General features: G+C 39.3%; 1 protein-coding gene across 2 annotated transcripts in view; it reads left to right on the top strand.

The window, feature by feature from the left end:
* ATP6V1H (ATPase H+ transporting V1 subunit H) overlaps positions 1-20,352 on the top strand; it is a 50,269-nt gene extending 29,917 nt beyond the window's left edge. Inside the window, exons 12-14 of one of the 2 annotated variants that reach the window (XM_069004740.1) lie at positions 696-797; positions 7,273-7,386; positions 19,363-20,352. In XM_069004740.1, coding sequence (XP_068860841.1) covers positions 696-797; positions 7,273-7,386; positions 19,363-19,423 — 277 coding nt within the window. In that variant the 3' untranslated portion in view covers positions 19,424-20,352. Of the gene's footprint in view, positions 1-695; positions 798-2,457; positions 3,059-7,272; positions 7,387-19,362 lie in introns of those variants that run through there. The other variant, XM_069004741.1, reaches the window with a different exon arrangement.
* Positions 20,353-21,103: the final 751 nt, after the last annotated feature.

Below are 21,103 nucleotides of genomic sequence, written 5' to 3'. Positions count from 1 at the left end.
TTTCTCTAATTAGAACACATTTTTCATCTCACTAAGTATAGAATAATCTAATTTTCCAGTAATCTGTATGTTTAACCTTTTCAACTGTGCCTAACCTTCATAATCTGTGTCATTTTCCCCCCCTTCTCATTACTGGCTAGAGAACAGTGTTACTTGTAGCTGTTTTCCACTAAAGGTGGTTTAATTACTTAATTAAAATGCAGACAGTTGAGAAGCTGTTTTCTACTTCTTACAGCTCTGTGTTTCTATGCATGCTAAGAAAATAACGTGGCACTGGAGTAATTTACAAGGTAGTATAGCTTTCATCTTCTCTGTCTTTGAGTTCAGACAGAACTGCTTTTTAATGCAGCTTATCTAGAACTCAGAGCTGTTGGTCTTGAAGCCAAAGTATAAAAAAATGAGAGATTTTGTAATCCTTGGTTATAGGTATTTGTAGATGTACCTCACTAAACTGACTCTAGCGAATACTTTAAATAATTCTGTTAATTAGGGCAGGTTGTTGGTTTCATTAAGTATAGCTGCATGTTTGGAAGAAGTTCTAGCTTTACTTTTTGGGTGACTTGTAAAGCATTTTTATGCTTACGGGCTTTGTTATTTTAAGTTATTACTGATTAAAAAACCCTCACAGATGAGAAAACAAAAAGATAAAAACCAACCCAAAACCTGGGACTTGATTGTTTCAAATTCTTTCCTAGAATCCTGACAAAACTTCTGGAGGTTTCTGATGATCCACAGGTGCTGGCTGTAGCTGCTCATGACGTGGGAGAATACGTGCGGCACTATCCCCGTGGGAAACGGTAGGAAAATGCCATTATGTTGTTATTCTAGAGAGTACCTGGAGTATGTACTATGCCTGTGGCTTTTTTTGCTTATTTATATTAAAATATGCTACAAAGGGACTGCAGGTTATGCTTAAGTTTTATTCAGTGGGAAGATGAGAAAGCACAAACTAGATCAGATGAGAAAATGCAAACTGGATCTTTGACTTAATGTATTTCAGTGTGTCTTAACTTTGAAGGGAACCAGTGTTTAGAGCAAGTATTGAATACAATGTTTAGACTAAAGCAGAAGCCAGGCACCAGAAGAAATTGAAAGAACTACCAAGAGTTTAATCAACATATAATTTTGCCTCTCTATTGTGACTAACTGGACTGTAATTATTGGACTTAAGGGTAGACGTGGACTATTCCAACGATGATAAAGACTCTTTTATGACTTAAGACTACAGAGAAGTTTTTTCCACAAACAACTGCTATTGTCATTTCAGTGATGCACAGATTCAGTTGTCACTCTGCCATTTAAGCATGTTTTACCTACACAAATACACATTTTGGTGAAAGTGTTCATGTTCATTATAAACCCAAATTCCTGTTGAAATACACACAGACATTGTTGTATTTTCCTGCTTTTAAAACCTGCTAGCAAAGATGTTAACTGAATAATTGCACCTCTGAGGTAGAGACCACTGAAGCAGAAAGAAGCCTTTGGTTTTTGCAGGAATCTGGCTCATCACTCACACTGGGGGACACGTTACTTAATTTTTGTAGCAAAGAAGAGGTCTGTTCCTGGTTTCTGGTCAGGGTTTAATGGATGTCATGGTTTAACCCCAGCTGGCAACTCAGGTCCATACAGCCACTTGCTCTCTCCCCACAGCAGAATGGGGGAGAAACAAAAGAAAAGTGAGAAAATTTGTTCGAGAAAAAGACAATTTAATAGGTAAAGCAAAACAGGGAATTAATTCACTGCTTCCCATGAACAGGCAGGTGTTCAGCCATGCCAGGGAAAGCAGGGCTCCATCATGCGTAATGGGTACTTGGAAAGATAAACCCCATGGCTTTAAATGATCCCCCCTTCCTTCTCCTTCTTCCAGTTTTATATGCTGAGCATGATGCCATATGGTATAGAATATCCCTTTGGTCAATTGGGGTGAGCTGCAATGGCTGTGTCCTGTCCCAAGTCTTTGTGCAGCCCCAGCCCCCTTGCTGGTGGGGTGAGGAGCAGAAAAGGCCATGATGCAGTGCAAATGCTGCTCAGCAATGATGAAATCAACAGTGGTTTTAGTACAAAGAGGAAAATTAACTACCTCAGCTAAAACCGGCTCAATAGATAAGATGAGAATGGCCTTCTAGCCTTGTTGGGAATTTCATGAACACTTCTTGTGCAGACTGCTGTCTTGACAGTAGTAGAATCATGGACAACAGACTGAAACTTCAGGCTATATATATGCTAGGAAGACTTGTTGACTCCAGAAATACTCACAGCCCTTATAGTCTTGTCAGCTGCTTGAACTGAAATGGTATTTGGAAGAAAGGCAAGATATTCTTCAGTAAAGTGGAAACTAATAGTGCTGCCTGCAAATGGGAAAGCTGGAGGACTGACTAATACTGGTTGTTCTAGCTTTAAGCTGCTCTTTGTATGGAATAATTTTATTATGTGTTTGCTTTAATCTTTAAACAGCTTGCATGCATCTACCTGAATGTTTGGGCCAGTATGGCCATGCAGTTGCTGGACCAAAGCTATTAAATCAAGAGTTGAAAACAGGACCTGTAGCTGTAGCTGGAAAATGTATAGCTGTTAAGACCACAGCTCCACTCAGCTCCCAGGCTGTTAAGCCTATTCAGCAATGTGCCGTACTTCCAAAGGAGTGGTCATCAGCAAATAAGAAGTGTCCTCGATACTGTTCGAACCCACATTCTTATCTCAAATTCTTACACTTTAGCTGCTGCTTGCAGACTTGGCTTATTTAGCTTTCTGTTCCAATGAACAAACTGAAATGCCTCAATCTCTTTCTTCTAAAGATTTTCTTTTGTAATCCAGTGTATTCTTACCAAATATGACTTCAGCAATTTTGGAACTAACAAAGCTTAAAATACCTATGGATTATGTGTCAGTTCCAGCATAATAGTCCATTTCTTATGTTTTTTGATATAGAGTTGTGTACTTCTGCCATGCGTGGTCGGTATTTCACACTCTCATTGTATGACTCACTTTAAGAATGGATACTGTTTCTTGGTTTAGAAGAGTAAAAAAATTCAGGTGTCAAAAGAATACTTTTGTTTCCATTAAGTGTTTATTGTCAACTCTTAACTGGATCATCCTTTAGCCTTTGAAGGTTGCGGAGATGAACCGGAACCTAAAACTACTTGACTTTACTTGCTGCACACAGCAGAGACCTAGAGTTACAGCTCTGGCTAACCTTTCCCTCTGTCTGACAAAAGAAAATGTTTGTTAAACTACAGACTGCGTTTTTGCATGGCTGTTCTTTAACGCTTAAGTAATTATAAGCTGCTTTTAAAATTACACATTGTGGACCAAATTGTCAAGACAATAGCACTGTGAGCTTCTCATGAGGCTCACCAAGATGCATTTTCTGAGAGTGTAACTGCGGAAGTAAAGTATGGCTGGCCAGATCACTGTGGAAAGCTGAATTAATTCCACTTTTGGAAGGGTTTTATCTTTGCCAGTCAATTTTTCCCAGTTTTCTAATACTAAACTTAAAGGCAAGTTCTGTGGTATTTAATTCCCCATACAAGAAATATTACAGCCCATGGTTTTATGCTTATATGTTGGGAAATAGAATTATTGGGATCAATAAAAAAACTGTGCAAGCAATAGGCCTGGAAGTTTTAGGCTTGTGTGTGAGAAAACTTTCCATGGGAAAGTCCCTGTGTGAAAGATAACAAGCAGGCCTGAGAAAACAGAGAGGGAGTGAAAAACTTGCAGCTGTACTATCCGGGAGTGAACGAGGGAGATGAGCACTGAATTCTTTTGATCATAACAAGACTATGGAAGCTTGCCAATGTAAGTCCAATTATGTAGAAATAAAAATGTGTTTTGATAAGCTTTAAGCCACTTAGGAGTTAACAAGCTGGTATACTATATAAGTGCCTTTGGATTGCTAATAAACGGAGTTTTATGGAGTTTGCTTTATCAACCATATTGGTTTGGACTGTTTCTCTCTCCCCCCGCCGGGGCCCGGGCTCCTCGTCCTGCTGAGCTTCTAACACTTACAAACAGAAAATTCACAAAAATAAAGCAAAGCGATCTAAAAACACTCTATTAAGCAGCAAGGGAAAACTAGAGAAGATAGGATTCGAACTCAAAACCCCAGGTTTTATAAACTGTGGCTGGAAATAGGTTTCAAGCCTCCAAGCCGCAGTGCCACCTGCCTGTGTGCCAAAGGGTGTTGGCTGGACACAAGCTAGCAACAAACCAACAGAGGGAAAATTAAATTCCTTGGAACTCTCACACGAGTTCCCTGACAAGCTCTCATGAGCTGACAAGCTAACAAAAGGGGGAAACCCAAATGAAACCCGCCCCTGGACTCTTCCGAGTCCCTAAACAAACTGTACGAGATCTCTTAACACTCAACCCAGGTGCCAACAGAATACCACCCTTATTCATTTACTCATGTGCCTCTGTGCTGGATCTGGAGCGTCTTCTGGGCTCTTGGGGCTTCTCTGCCTCCTGGACTGCCGCAACTGCTCCCCCCTGGGTGCTGGCAAGGAGAGGGAGCTGAGCTGGGTCTTTCTGAGTCCCAGAGGATTTTCAGAAGCCTCGTTGTCCTATCTGGGGTGCCGAAGAACTGATGCCTGAAGAGGCCTCCTAGACAGAGAGAGTAGACAGGAATAAGGGAATAAAAATAGGTATTTGTTTGAAAGGCCTTCAAAGGTACCCCCTGGGGCCAGAGGCTTTTGCCAAGATGGACCCCAAGATGGATGACAGGTCACGAGTTCTTCACACTTTTATAAGTTTGGTTCATTTGCATATAAGGGTTAATTCTCCAATTAAAGCTTCAGTTTAATGATGTCATTCCCCTCAGCTTATCCCCCCCTCTCAAAGGCTTTTGGTTTATACTGTTTGAGCCTAGGACAGTCTGGGTGTCCTTGAAGAGCAGGCCCAGAGAGGCTTTGTTATGTTTACCTAGCACAAGAGAGCAGAAATTAACAGGCTACAAGAAACTTCAGAGTCACACACCAAGCAGTACAGGATTTGAAAAATATAAAAGTTAAAACCTAAGGCATCAGCGCTGGTGCTTCCTGTCACTGAGAATAAAGGCAGGCCTCCAGCACAGCTTCCATGTGGCCCAAGGGTTATTGCTATGTACTATCAACACTCTGAATTTCTTGAATGCTATGAACGTGGGCTTTGTTTTTCATGTAGAAAAGATGGAGACCTAGAGCCATTTTCTTCCCTAGCTTATGATTTAGAAAAAAACTTGCATTCCCTTTTTCACCCTGGCCTGCTTTCAGATATGTAGTGTGGATTTTATATTTGTTTTCTGCTATAACAGTCTAAATTGTACTCCTTTGTCTTTATCTTGTGTCTTCTTTCTCTCTTTAAATGGGTCATGTTAAAACCTGGATCTTTAAGCATCCAGAAACTTCTTTGAAATGCCACTCTTTTGTGCAGTGGTGTTACGGGGAACAGTCACTGCTGATGATGTGCACACATAACTGTTCCACTGGGCTCTATTACTGCTGTAAAGTAAGCAGCAGTTGAGGAGAGGGGAAGCTAAATGTAGTGTTTTGGACAAATTTGGAACTTGAAGGAATAGGATTCCCTGCGAACCTTCTTCACTGTTTAGACCTTTGGGTTGAAAACCCATGGCTGGGAAGTGATTTGTACCTGTAGGCAGCGTTATGCAAGAATGATAATGCTGTTCTTCGACTCTTCATGTTCTCAGCCATAATTTCAGTGATGTATTGTCATCTAAAAGAGCCTATTACCATTTGTGATTATAGGCTTTTAGCTTTTCATTTTGGTTCTTGCATTCTTCTAGCATAAGGAAGCTTTTGAGTTTAATGCCTTTTTCACGTCCTTTCAATTCCTGAAAATCCATTGTTTTAAGTCAGTCCTATAATAAAGACAAAAATACTGTATTTCATGCTCTTGCCTTTGTGTGCAGTGGTTTTATATTTAACTCATTAAAAATGTGAGGCAGTATAAAGCAGGCATAAAGGTTTTTTGAATCTGTTACATTACTAATAACTTCTTGAATTCTTGGCAAGGATTTTCCAGCTTGAAACAATTACACTTTTCTGAATCCATTCCTGCTTTATGAAACAAATGTTTTAATATTATTGGGAAATAATATTCCCTGTGGTCTTAAGGATGGTTTTAACTGAGTTATAAAGTGAAATTGAAAATTCTTTTTTTCATCTCCATGCTGTCTTTATGCCTGTTCTGCAAAAATCCATTGTGTTGTGCAGCAGCAATGCATTAATCTGGCTATGAAAAGAGCAGTACTACATGCAGATAGCTCATGCAAGCTTAGAATGGCAGGACAGCATTAAGTTAAGCCTAAAGCAAGTGATAGTGTCTTCACAGAATTCTGTGTTTAACTACTAAGTGACCTGTGAGAGAACTGATGTGAAACAAACATGAGTCAGTGAGTAAATCAGCTTATATATTCCTTGCAAATTCTCTCCAAACTTACTGCTATGATAGGCTGAAATGCTGCGTGTGAAGTCATCTGGATGGTGATACTTTTTCAGGTTTTAAGTGTGTTGTCTTCCACTGTTTTTATTAAGAAATAATATATTCATGACATGCAATACAGGGTTTCATCAGTATTTCATAGGGGATTTGGTATAGCTGTTAAGCTATGGCTGACTCTGGTGGTGAAGTTTGTAGTGAAAGATGCAGCTGAAGCATATACTGTTCTGGGAATTGTACTTTAACAGCCAGTTCTGCATCTTGTGCAGGAATAGCTAGGGCTTTAGTACAGTTTGAATGTCAAAAAGCACTATATGTATGAGGTGGGTGATTTAATAGGTGTTGGTGTGATTACAAGCATTTTTCTTTATTAGTGCCAGAAGAGATTGGGGTTTTTTTCTTGCAAAGAATGGAGTGACCTGGTTATGATCCATTTATGGGAGGGAAGGCACTACCTCTCCTACCTAATGATTGATAATGCTATACCCTGCCAACCCTTTTAGAGAGCTGGATAAAGTAAATAATCCTCTCTGAAAAGGGTTCTTTTCTTGCTTATTTATTTCAAAGTCACAAACAGGAGTCCAGTACAAACACTTTCTGATGTTGCTAATTCTTAAAAAAATTTTTTTTAAAAAAATCAGTAGTTAGTAGGAGATGTTACAAATACAGATTATGTCAGATGAGATGTGTATCTTGGGAAATAAATAATTTTAATAAAATAAATATGAATATAATTTAAACTTGCCTTGACTGTGAAGTGGTTGGATAGGATAGCTACCCAGAATTTAAAGTAGTCCAAAACGTTAAAAAACTTGCTCCTCTCCTGTTTTTCAGAGTGATTGAACAACTTGGTGGTAAGCAGCTGGTCATGAACCACATGCATCACGAAGACCAGCAAGTTCGTTATAATGCACTACTGGCTGTGCAGAAGCTGATGGTTCACAATTGGTATGTGAAGATTATTTAACATACTAGCAGTGTGAAATCTTTGGTGTGGAGAGAGGATTCAAGACTGTAGATTTCTTTTAGGGGAAAAATAACATTTTTATGTGGTAAGACAGCAGTTTTTAAACAACAGATCAGTATGATGCTGATGGTAAGAACGTAGTAGTTCTGTGTATTTTGGAAGCAGTTGAATTGAGTAGCTTCATCTTACATGGTTGAATGTTATACAAATAATTCACTTGAACAATGTATTTTAGCTTAGGATAGGTATTAGGAAAAGGTTTTTCACCCAGAGGGTGGTTGAGCACTGGAACAGGCTCCCCAGGAGAGTGGTCACAGCACCAGCCTGACAGAGTTCAAGAAGTGTTTGGACGATGGTCTCAGACAGATGGTGTGGCTCTTGGGCTTGTCCTGTGCAGGGCCAGGAGCTGGACTCGATGATTCTTGTGGCTCCTTATCCAACTCAGGATATTCTATAATGATTCTATGAATTTATTGGAACTGCTTGTGGAATAGCAGAAGTTCATGTGCCGATTGGTTAGATGAAGTTGCAAGTCACATGCTGGTACCTCTTTTATCAATCACTGAGAATAGGATTTGAATTGAGGTGTTCCTTTCATTGTTTGTTGAGTAGTTCTGTAATAACCCTGAAGTCTTGGCAAGTTCTGCCACAGAACTTGCTGGTGGGTGATGCTGCCTTTACAACAGAACACACAACCCTATAGGGAAGCATTGAAGGGCTGAAGCTCTGATAAACTTCAGCTTTCATGGAGCAACGTTGTATAAGTTGCCAAACTAATTAGGAATGCTAAGCATGAAGCATGGAGAGTTAAGAAAACTAATGAGGAGTTTTTAATCTGATTATTAATTATGAGTGTACCAGAGCTCATATTTTCATTTTGGCATTGCCTTAAAGGAAGATAAAATACAGCAATACATCTGAGTATATTGGAACATAAGTGTTGGGATACAAAAAACTAATTTAATTTTGAATTTAAACAACCTTTTATTTCTGAAAAGCTTAGTGCTTGGACATATCTATAACTTCTGTCAGTTTTCTCTCCTGTGACAGAATGTGATGTTTTTGAAAGGCTGAGTACGGATGATGCTAGCAGTGTGAAAGTGGTAGGGGAACAAGGTCTACCAAGCACCTTCTGAAAGGTTAAGTCACCTACCTCCTTGCTGTGACAGGCTGGCTAAGTTGACAAAAAGCTCCCACTGTCTCTCTCTGCAGTGTGTCTTAGGTAAAACAAAACTAATTTTCTCCCTTTCCTTCTGAAGAATATGGGTTTTAAGATTTTAACTCTCATGCATGTTATATTCATTTTATCCTACTCCCTCCCTCTCACATACTGTGGGAACCTTCTATAACAGAGAAACACGTGTTTAAATACCCTACTATGAAAAATCCAGCTAATACTCTCGACCTGTAAGGAGCACTTTGATAAATAACATGGAATTTCTGAGTGTGTGGAGACTAAACACATGGTCATGTGCAATCTAATTTTTGGTCATTATTGTATATTATGCTCTACCCTGCTTCTCAGTTTAATACATTTCTTTTCTCACTATGCTGTTCTGATATATTTGAAACATTGAGTATCACAAACCAGCTGTAACTAAATAGAGATTACAGCATGGAAAGTTTAGTTACTGATAGTGCCTTCTGCAGTAGGGACAGGTTTTATTTCATGTGTGTTCTGATGTCTTCAAAATCTGCTAGTAAGGCCTTTGGTCTTTCTCCAGCACAAACCTCACTCGTACTAAAAGTTTTCCTGAATGCCAAACCTGGCTTTTTCTCACTTTCAGTGTGCGAATCCTACTTGCAAAAACATCACATCTGGTCTAGGTTTGCTTTGGTTTTTTAATGGTATGAGCGTTTCTGTGCCTGCTTTTCACAGTTTGTGAACCTTTAGGCTTGAGTCTGAGAGGGAGATGGCAAAAGTACCTAGTTTCAGCTCTTCAGAGGTGTCAGTAAAAAGGATCTGTGTAAGTTAATGCCACTTCCATATTCATACTATCATCTCTGTAGGGAGTGTTTTCTTGTTTAATTCATAGTGGAACAAGCTTCTGGACCACGTTGTCCTTGGCTCCTATTTGCCAAAGTAGTGTTCCCCCGGCATCCCCCTGGCATGGACTTACAGCTTAAGCTAAGGAAATGACACACTATATGTGGGATGCTAGATCTGTCTTTGTGTAGATCTGGCTTTTGATGAGTGTCAGGAGCTCTTCTGTTTCATTGCTGTCTCTTCTCATCACACAAGCTGAGTCCCCTGATGGCTGCACACTGTGGTTTAAGTGCCCACTTACTAAGCTTTGCTTTGTTATGAGGTGCAACTTGGAGGTTTTGCTTATCTTGCTCTTCAAAGCTGGGGAAACAATAAACGTTTTTCCTCTTGCTTCCGCTTACTCTGGTATTAGAGTTATTTCACTCAAAGCAATTTTGTTTTTTTCCTTGAATTTAATTGGCACAGAACAGCTCAGCATTACTGTCTGTGACACGTGTGACAGGTAGTCAGGCTTTCCCTGAAGGCTGACTGAGAGAGGGATTAGAAAATAAAGCTTTGTTCTGCCACACTGAGGCTTGGTGCAAGTGCTGTGCCTGGAGCCAGCACAGTAAGCAAAACTTGTGGTCCTTAAGTTGAGGGAGTGCCATGGGGCAGCTGAAGTGGCATTCTGCCTAAAACACAGCTGTATCATTCGACTGTTAACTCAACTTAGAGACAATTAACTCCTAAGTAATTTGAGCAGTTCATTACAGGCTGCTCAACTGGCTTTCCCTTAGGGGTTTTAAAGTCAGGGGTAAATGGGGGGAAATCAGACTGACAGGCATTCTCTTAAATGGTGAAGCTGTGGTGGCAAAAGCAGTAACTGCTGTCAGCTTTTCAGATGAGATAAGTTCAAGTGAAATATTCCAGATACATTTGCATGTTAAATGATCATGCACTTGATGAAGCGAGGAGCAAAATTATCTTTTTAGCATCACTTACTGCCTATACATGGGAATTAATCCTGAGTTTCAATCTGACTTTAACTGTGTTAGTCATGGCACCCCCCTGCTGATAGTAAGAACCTGTGTAGTGGGTTGACCCTGGGTCGACACACCCACCAAAGCTGCTCTATTGCTCCCCTCCATGGCTGGACAGGGGAGAGAAAATACAACGAAGGATTCCTGAGCTGAGATAAGGACCAGGAGATACCACTCACCAAATACTGTCACGGCAAAACAGGCTCCAGTTAGAGATATTAACTGAACTTATTACTAACAAAACCAGGGCAGGATAATGAGAAGTAAGTAAGAGCTTAAAAACACCTTCTCTCCACCCCTCCCTCCTTCCCAGCTCTACCTCCTCCCCCAGGGGCACAGGGAGAGAGAATGGGGGTTATGGCCAGTTTATCAGACATTGTTTTCTCCCACTGGTTAGGGAGAGGAGTCCTTCCCCTGCTCCATGATGGGGTCCCTGCCACGGGAGATAGTTCTCCATTGACTTCTCCAACATGAGTCCATCCCACAGGCAACAGCCCTCCCAAAACTACTGCAGTGTGGGTCGCTCTTCTGAGGGGTGCAGTCTTTCAAGGACAGGCTGCTCCAGTGTGGGTCCCTCCACAGAGTCGCAAGTCCTACCAGGAAACCTGCTCTGGTGTGGGCTCCTCTCTCCCTGTCAGGACCCAGCTCCAGCACAGGCTTCCCATGGGGTCACAACCTCCTCTCAGACATGCACCTGCTCAGGCATGGGGCTCCTGACCTCCTTGATACCAACAGGAAGAGTATGAATGTGTTGGCAGGTGCTAAACAGTGGGAGTTAGGATGTATCACTTAAGCATGATCAAGTGTAGTATGGAAGTGGAATTCATAAACAGCATACTGAATGAAGCAACAAATGGGACAAGCTTTGAATATGCAACAGGATCATACATGATTTTCTAAATGCACAGCCCAGACAAAATTACTTGCTTTCTATCTTTTAAAATGAGGAGTTCTGCAGAGAGAGAGTAAAAAATCTGAAACTGCCCACGATTTGCAATATGCTATATTTAGAAACTGTTATTCTATAGATAGCTTCTGCACAATGCCTGCATTTCAGACTGAAAAGTGAAAGGTGTAGTGATAGTTACCTGGCAGCCATGAAGTTTGCACCCACCCCCACCCCTTATTTTTTCCCCCATCCCAACACTGAAGTGTGGAATGCTTAATAGAATAGTAGGCTTAAATCTAGGGAACAATACCTACAGGACAGTGACCTCCATTACACTTATTTATCTTGGTTCTTAGCCTTCATCATCGATACAATTCCATTTCAGTAGTTAACAGAAATTAACTAAGTGAAAAGTTTCAGAAGATAGTGTCTCTGATAAAAATTAATATTTTTTAAGAGAACAGTTCCTAGCTAGAATGAGACAAGTTAGGAAAAATCCAATTAGTTACAGGCATAGTTTATACCTAGTGGAGTATTCCTTCTTTTTATTTGTACATAAATATGCATTCTTGAAAAGCTTCATTCCATATAGGTATAGGGGCTGTGGTTTTTATTGGGCATATGCTCTCTGGGATTCACACTCATGTTTTCTGTCATGAGATCTGTACTCTTTGCAAAAACACTTTCTTATATTTCTAGAGCTTGTGTTAGCATGGAAAATATCAGACATTCTGCTCAGTTTGCATTTTCTTTTCTCAAAGAAATTGCTCATTTTCATGGACTATGCTGAAAAACATGTCACCAAAGAAGTAACTATTTGATGATTTACTTCTGGTTAGTGTTCTTTAAAAATTTGATTTCCTGATAGGAAAATTCAGTTCAACACTATTTATATTGGTCATTCTTACATATAAAACTCTTGAGTGTTGTAAGCAACAAAATTCTTTGTGGTAACTAAATCTTCTGATTAAATATAAAACCATTTTCAAACCACATTGTATGGTTTAGTCAAATGGGTTTTTTAAATTCAAGGAATGGCTCTGCATAAATGTCTTATACGTGAAAAATGGCTTGTGCTTTGTCTCCCTAATAGAAAGGCACATATTGAATTGGATTTCACAGTCTATTTTCTTTTAAAATCAAATGCTTAAGTATAGCTTTGTTATAAGAGCTCATTGATCTGCTGTTGCTTCATAGCTTGTATGTGAAGTTGTGAACTGGGAGTCTAGAATAACCCTTTCAAAAGAAATTGAACAACACCAGGGAACTGCTGAGGGGAAAGGAGGTTCTTGCAGTGTCTCAGTTTGAAGACTCATGTTAATGCTGCATTCCATATCATAAGGAGGGCTTTAAACCATGCTATGAGTTATGCTTTCAGTAATCAGGAGATAATCTGTAGATTGTCTATTAATATTATTGCATTCAGCTGAAGACAAAACTCCCTTTGGAAACACAAAGCACTTTTCATGTAATGTTCATAATCCTTCTGTATAACCATTCAGACTGTTTAGTTTTAATGTGCTCATCAGAATGCTGAGCATCTCTTTACTGTGAATAATTAAATGGAAACAATGTCCTAGATTTTGTTTATCTTAACAGATGGCTTTTGTTCTATTTGTTTCTATGAAGTGGAATCTGTTAAACTAAATATTGAGAATTGCAGAGATCTTTGCAGTATCTCTTCTGACTTGAGATTCACAGACACATTTATCGGTCAAGGAGATACATGGTGAAAATCACCATGGTTCCACTGAAAAAGATAATTTACAAAAATAGTACTGTCCCTGCCCGGCTCCGTGGGGTCCCTCGTGCCCCCACAGCCGCACGGGTGGGCTCAGTGTTACAGTCGGTACCAAGGAGTCGAGAAGGGCCTTTGCCTGCCTTCCACCAGGAGCATTCATTGCTGCTACACGCTCGAAGGGTGCAGAGGCAAACAGGAACATGACCCCGAAGCTCAGAGTTTTATCTGGGGGTGGGGAAAAGGCGGGACTGGGGAACGGGGACCAATGGGGAAAGCTCTGGGGGTGGGATGAGGGGTAGAGGCTGACAGCTAACCAGGGAATCCAACCTGGGGTAGATTAACATAACAGAACGAGTATCCTGGGAGAAGCCTTTTTGGTCACCCTAACATAAAGTGGGTCTTGTGGTACTAGGGACTTGTCTTACTGAGAACTCTCTGTCCCTTGTAATGTATGTTCACCAGCCACCACAATAAAAATCTTCATTTTGATGCATTAGAGACCCAAACTGTTTGGTTGAAGTGCCTTTGATTCTGCTGTGTACATTTGTTTCTTTGTTTTTGTTGGTGGTTTGTGATGACTTACCTTCAAAACTACTTATGGTAGGCATTGGTATAATAGACACATATTTTATAATCTCTAATACCTTTTTTTTTAGTTGAAATACTTAATAGTGCATTAATCCACTGAGTCAAAGAAGAAAATTGTGTTCAGTAAACTAATGACAAAAGAGAGCAGCAGTTCTCTAGTGGTAGCACTCCAGCTTTGGCAGTCTTCCCAGCCCAGCTCTCTAGGAAGATGTCTCTTTGTTTTTTACTTTACTACTTCATAACTGTTCTATTTCTGCTTACTTCTGTGAAGAACATGATAATGAGGAGCATGTAATGTGTATATATATATTTTAATATATATTATATATATTAAAGTTATATAAAAATGTGCAGTGGTATAACTTTGGATACAGCAGTAAGACATGCTAATATTACATTTCAGGAACGAAATATTAACACTGCTGTGGGTTTGATTTGAGCCTGGCTTATTTTCTTTCCTGGCTTCTGTGACTGTGGCGCTGTGGTGAGGCAAATGCACCTATGGTGGCCCCTGTAGAGCTCCACCTGCCTTTCTCGCAGCCACCACTGGTGTTAATGTGACACTGAAGTAACCATGTTCAAGGGAGCTTATTTGTAGAAAGCAATGCACTGCAATTCACTTGAGAGTTAAATGAACAACAAGTACTGTGTCACCAGAATACCTTGACTGCCTCGTGAGAAAGGCAGGCGTACACAGCTGGAATGGGCTAAAGGGTGGGTGTCCCAGCTTTGTGTCCCACTGGATTAGATGGAGACAGGACAGATGGTTGCAACCATGTCCTGGTGTTGCCACTTCATGTGTACAGCACAAAGGTTCCAGGGATGGTTAATCTGTGGCGTGTTACACTTATGAGACAATGTTTTCAAGGGTTAGTTTAGCCTGCTTAGAATTGGGAATACATCAGTTGTGTAATTCAAATACCATTTGTAAAGCCACAATAAATTACTAAAACGGGTCCCTCTCTCTCTCTCTACAGTCTAATAACTTCTCTCCAGGTTACTAGGCCTCTAGCAGAAATTCAACATAAAGCTGGCAAAACTGATCAATTTGTTCAAACTAGTCTCTCTGCTGCCTGTCCTGTGAACTTGTTTAACTATTTATCATATCTTTATGATTTTTCTGTAAACAGTGTATGTTGGCAATGTCTTTTGAGTGTGTTGAACTAAGTGGCAGACTTTTTGCCATACCTTTATTACACTTCTTTCATAATGGGAAGGATTTCTTTAGAACTGACTTTTCAATTTCATTTTCAAAAGAATGGGACTCTTGGCTTATGTTTAGACAGAGAAAATAAAATCAATGTTTTTAATTTGGTTTTTGTCAAAGAAAGGCATTCTGTCTCTTGGGAACTTCAATCTGCTGAAACAAGCTAGAAATTGCAGATACTCAAGACTATAAAATATTTTTTGATAACTTGGTTCTTAAAGAAATAGGATACAAGAGTTAAATGTTAGAAAAGAAAAAAAATATGAAAATTTCTCACTTCCTTTCTTCTATGCTTCATCTACTTTTCTTCCTTTGCCTGTTAAAAAAGTAATTTTCAGTATTCTTTAAAGGACAGGCAAATCTGACTGCACTGGAATTTGGAGTATAACACTGAAAGTAGTACCGCTTAAGCTTCAAAGCTTGTTTCTTTTAACACATGGCCTCTGGGGATCTGTTGTATGTATCTGATAACCTTCCCTTCTATCACAGACTGTTGTGGACAGTGATCTTTTAATATATGGTATATATTAGTATAAAATTTGTAGATAGTGTCTTTTGCCAGTTTGCAATTATCTCCTTATTCCATACTCACTGAGTTTAGGGGCTTCCATGTTGGATCAGTTCCGTGTGCCTTTTCCTAAATAAACTTTTAGCATTTACTGCAATTATGACATTTAAGTGTATCTTGGCTTCAAGGTGTCAGTGTCTCTCATGAGAAACAAAACCAATTAAATTAAACAAAATGAAGAAACAAATTGGAATAAGAATTTGAGAACAAATGAATTCATGTATTCACCTCTAAGCTTTCTTTACTTCCTGGAAAAAGTGATTTGGAAACAGCAGAAAATGTGTGTTTAAAAAGAGACCCAAAAAAAGGGGAAATTTCTAGTATAAAAGGAATCTCACTTGGTTATTTCAATAAGAATGAAAAGATTAATTTACAAATGGAAATTACTTATGCTTCACCATCAGACTTTGGAGTGACCAGGAAAGTGAAAACGTGTGGTGTTTCAAGTCTTGTTGATCTGAGCTTTAATTGAGAAATGGAAGATTTTACAGTTAGTCTCAAAAGGGATGTACTGCAGTTGCATGTTTGAAGCTTTTCTGTAGTGCAGAGGTAATTTTTTTTGCTCTTGTAGATTTATACTGTATCAATTGTTTCACGTTCGAATGCTGTTATCTGTAAATGCAAAATTGTTTGCACTAGCTTCATCTGCTTTTAATAAGGATGATTTTATGTTGAAGGAAGTGAGAGGATGGCTAAACTTGACCTTTTTATAAAGGCCTTTCTGTTAACAGTGTGAGGAAAATGGTTTAAAATATCTTGTAGTGGTTCAATTCACAGGCTTATAGCTTGCAATTAAAAAAAAGCAAGTCTGATACCTCATGACTTTCCATCGTACCGTGCATCACAGACCTCTCAGATGCTATTTTGAATATTTTATTAAATTATGTATTATCTTGGTGATGAGAACCATCTTTTCATCTTACATGCTCATATAGTGCAATGCGTTGAATGCTTGCATTCTTACAGGTGACTTTAATTTTGTGAGGTAAATAGTAATTTTAAAATCCCTGTTTTTGCTTAATATTTAACTAAGTACCAGTCAGCATAAATGAAAAGTCTTAGACCCTTAATTTGTAACAGCATGGGGATGGACACTTACATCCAACTTAGGAGTGAAGTTTGGAGCTTACAGTGCTTCTTAACCTCCTAATGTGATGAAATACCAGTATTTATAAAATATATTTGAATCTTCTCATTCTTTTAGTATGTGTTTTAGCAGAGGGAGAACGGGGTCCTGCTTAACATTTTGAAGCAGGTCCAGAGGAGAGCTATGAAGATGACTTAGAGGGATGGAACATCTATTCTGTGAGGAAAAGCTCTGAGTTGGAGTTAAGCCTGGACAAGAGAAGGCTCTGGGGAGGTGTTAGAGCACCTTACAGTACCTAAAGGAGACCTACAGGAAAGCTGGAGAGGGACTTCTCACAGGGCCAGGGGGTGATGTCTGTAAAATAAAACAGGGCTGGTTTAGATTAGATACCAGAAAGAAATTATTTCCTGTGAGGGTGGTGAGACACTGGAAGAGGTTTCCTGGACAAGCTGTGGATGCCCCATCCTTGGGAGTGTTCAAGGCCAGGTTGGATGGGGCTCTGAGCAATCTGGTCTAGCTGAAGGTGTCCCTGCCCATGGCAGAGGGTTCGGAACCAGATGATTTCTAAGGTCCCTTCCAACCCAAACCATTCTCTGACTCCATGTTCATCTGATCTGGACCGTGCAAGAACTTGTCCTGGGTTAACCAGTGACACTCAAATGGAAGTGATAAGCAAACAGAAAATTAACTGATCCTTCTAACAGCTTGTAATGCAAGGTTTTTGCATTTCAGTGTTCCTTGGTGGTGGCTAATGAGGTGATGGGGTAGGAACACTATGGGATTTTCACTTGGGTTTGCAGCATGAGAATATAGAGATGTAACTACAGGTCCTCATTCAATATAGGGAAATGGGATGAGAACTTTTCCTTGACCATGGACTTAAACCTCACACGTACAAAAGGTTTTGTAGGGAAGATACTGTTCTACCTACTGTAGAAGTTGAATATGTCTATGAAGGCACTAAGTACCTACAAAATGTGGTACTGCTCTGCCTTCTTGGAGATTTTTGCTGACTACACTACACTCTGGTGGGATTTTTAGAAAGCCTTGGTCATGCATCTGAAACAGTGTAAGCTTTGCAATAGTTGTAGTGTTATGGGTTATTAGCTTGATTGATTTTCCTACTTCAAAGTAATGGTGTGGGAATTTCATATTCAGTATGGTTCATCTGTGCTTTAAGAATAGATGATGTTGTGGGTTTGTGATACGATGAGCAGAGCCATTAATGCAACAAGTGTCAGTTGCTTTCAAGGCTGGATGTCAGAGAAGAAATACTAGAGTCAGTACATGCATATAGGCATGGAACAAATGAAAAAAAAAGACAGCCAAAAACATTGAGGGAGCAGAAAGAGGTTTGGTGAGCATGGAAGCTCTTCCGTAATTGCTGGCTGTGTTTTTGGATGACTGTCAAATTTTGTTTTGGTGGTACAGTTTTGAGTCCTGCCAAACCACAAGAGAGCAGCTCATTTCCTTCTTTGCCATCAGGAGTCTGCTTTGAGTGGTAAACTGCCTGTTATGAGCAAGAGTTGTATTTATAAGTGGAGCCCAAGCATTGAAATACTGTGATTTTACAGCAACACCTGATGAAGCTGTAAATGAAGGTGCTAAATCATAGCATATAGTTCAGTATACAAATTATGTGTTATTTTCTTTGCTAGTGGTGTTTGAAATTAATGTTTTATAGGAGTTTTAGCTTTTCTGGATGCTTAATGTTAAAACTGAGAAAAGTGGTGTTGGGTGGTGCTAAACTTCATTGTGCAATGGGAATTGCAGTGTGTAAGGAATAACTGTTCAACAGGACACGAAGCTGAAAACTAGGTTTTGAAATGTGCAAAAAACCTGATCTTTTAAATTTATTTTTTTAATAAAGCAAAAGCACATAGTCTTGGGTTAGGTGGGGTTTTTTTGAGACTTCTTTGTGCACATCATCCCTCTGAGATGCTTCTAGTGCTTAACCTATGTAAGTTGAAATATCTGTGCAGTGAAAAAGCACAGTACTAAGTGTATGATCAGCAGTAGAAAAAAGACGCCTACATTTCATGAGTCCTGAAACCTCTCTTTCACTTGATACAGTGGTACAATTACTGTATTTTCTGTGACAAGCAGCAACCCAGGTACTATTATTAAAGACCTCTTTCAGCTTTTTTTTGTGGTTCTGTGAAGTGTTGATCTTCTTTCACAAGAGTGAGTGAAGGATTGAAACATGCAGAGGAACCGTGCTGTATTTCTCCATGGAATTATGTTACTGTTGCTCAGGGCAAGTGCTAGTAATCTGGGGAGTGTTCCAGTATTGAGAGGAGACAGAGAAACTAAGTGCACTTCAAAGTGCAGGTGAGGAAAACACTTTAAAGAAAATATTGGTGTACAGTGGGCCTGGATTGATTATCTCTTCATTTTCTCAACTTGAGTATGTAGTTATTTAGTCAGCGTTGGTTTTGCTTGCCTATGGGTTGTATTGCCAGTATGTCATACGTGTTACTTGTGCTCCTGCAGCTGGGTTATGGGAAGGGATGCTTTTAAATGTTTTGCCACAGCTTCTAAAATATGTATTTGACAAGAAAAATCTATGTGCTTCATGGGTGTTCTGTATCCATTGTGAGGGCTTCTCAATGTTCCCATTGGGCTCTTCCCTTTCCTAGACAGCTTTGTTGATGTTTGATTTGTACTTTATTTTCATAGGGCAGATCATGGATATCTAAAGCTCAGCTACGGTCATTGTCACTCCAGTTGACTATTGACCGTAGACATTATTTGAAGGATTAATTCTGAACTTAAAGCTTTCCTCTTCTTTGTCAACTTGATAATTCCCACCACTATCCTGTTCCCCACTCTCCAGAACATTTCTTAATCTAATTTTTTGTTGTGTTCCAGGGAATACCTTGGGAAGCAGTTGCAGTCAGAACAGCCTCAAACGGCCACCGCACGGAGCTAAACACTTCTGTCTGTTCATGCAGTTCATGCTTACAACTACAGTATGTTTGTCTTAAAATTAATACAGAGGAAATCCTGAAATCACTTGTTCTTTGTCTGCTATGGGTGCATCAACATTCCAACTTTCCTCTAGTGTTGTTGGTGTACTAAAAATTTGTTTGTTGAACTAGTTCTGCTGATTATGCCTATTAGCTTCTTGTTCTGTTCTGAATGTATATGAAGAAATGTGGCTAATATATTGCATTTGTTTTATGTATTTATTCTCATAATAAAGAATATTATTAAAGGATATCCCTTCCGTAATGGATATTGTAATTAGCCTAGAAAAATAGTTCTCTTCTTTTAGTGGGTTATCAGTGTTGACACTTTCCAAGGAAAGCAAGTAGTCCCCTTATGTCTCAGACAAATTAATAAAGCTTTGACTTAGTGTTTCATAAGAAGTGCAATAGCCTAAGAAATACTGATTATCAGCAGTAAAATATATACCAAGTCTCAAAATAGTGTTAAAATTGTATATAAAAGCAAATGTATGGGTGGGTTTTTTGGGGGGGGTAGGGTATTTGTCTTGTTAGAAACTACATTAAAAAGATCTGGAAATGAGAAGAGGAAAAGAAAATGAATGCTCCTCCACCAGTGAAAACATACACTCAAGGTTATTAGTCCAGCTGTATAACACCAGTGTTAAGGCTGTAGATCAGAGATCAAGTTGAGTGCAGGGTTTTTTTTTTTTAAATGTGCACTAACTGCTGAACTTGGAATTTCATGGAGTCTTTGGTTATTGAAAATACTTGTAAATGTTAGGGTTCTGGTTTCATTCTAAAATCGATTGTATTTCTTTTATCTTAAGCCAGATAATTTGGCTATTTTCTGTGTTTTGTAGCTTCTGACAGTATAAGATATGTAATCATCAATAAATCTGAGATGATCTTGGTTCAGCATATGGAAGCAGTTTTGTTGCATAGATAGAAGCCTGGCTCCAGACACTTACAACACCAAGCAGTTAATATTCTTGTGATTCATTATTAGAATTAAAAAAAAAAAAAAAAAAGTGTGAACATAACTCAATCCTTAATCTTGTCAGCAGTCATTTGAGGTGCAAGTCTCTGAGGAAGCTTAGAGTACTTTGTCATCAAGTGAAAAGAGAAATTGGGAAAACTTTCCTTATCCAGCCTGAATTTTCATCATATGTAATTAAAATTTGACCACTGTTGCAATGGAGAGAGAAGAGAGTTAGACGACTACAGGTTGATGATTTCTTGGTCTGCTTAATTAAAATTGGATTGTGTAGCTTAATGACTTTTGCTTACTTTTGCATATAGAAGGCAAAGGCTTTGATATTGCAGTCAGTATCACGAGGAGAGATGCTGAAGCCTGAAAAGAATTAACCCTCACTCCAACTAAAGTCAGTTTATCTGAGTAGATCTTAACTCAGCGCTGCATATTCCCACAGTGATGGAGGATACTGGTGGTGTGGGAAGCAGCTGGAAGAGCAAGGGTGCACCTACACTGCCCTTCTTATCTTGGGTCAGTTGAAAGCTCTTGAAATGAATCTGAGTCCTCGCTGCATTTTACACTTTAATTTGCATTGCATGGTGGTGTCCATGCATGCATGGGGTTCTTCTCCAACAAAGCTAACGCTCAGGATCTACATCCTGCGTGTCTTGGCTACGTGGCAAGTGTT

This window comes from Aphelocoma coerulescens, chromosome 2 (genome assembly GCF_041296385.1).
Source record: "Aphelocoma coerulescens isolate FSJ_1873_10779 chromosome 2, UR_Acoe_1.0, whole genome shotgun sequence".
Classification (NCBI taxonomy): Eukaryota; Metazoa; Chordata; class Aves; order Passeriformes; family Corvidae; genus Aphelocoma; species Aphelocoma coerulescens.
The sequence above is the reverse complement of the archived record's forward strand: the minus strand, read 5'-3'. Positions and strand labels throughout refer to the sequence as shown.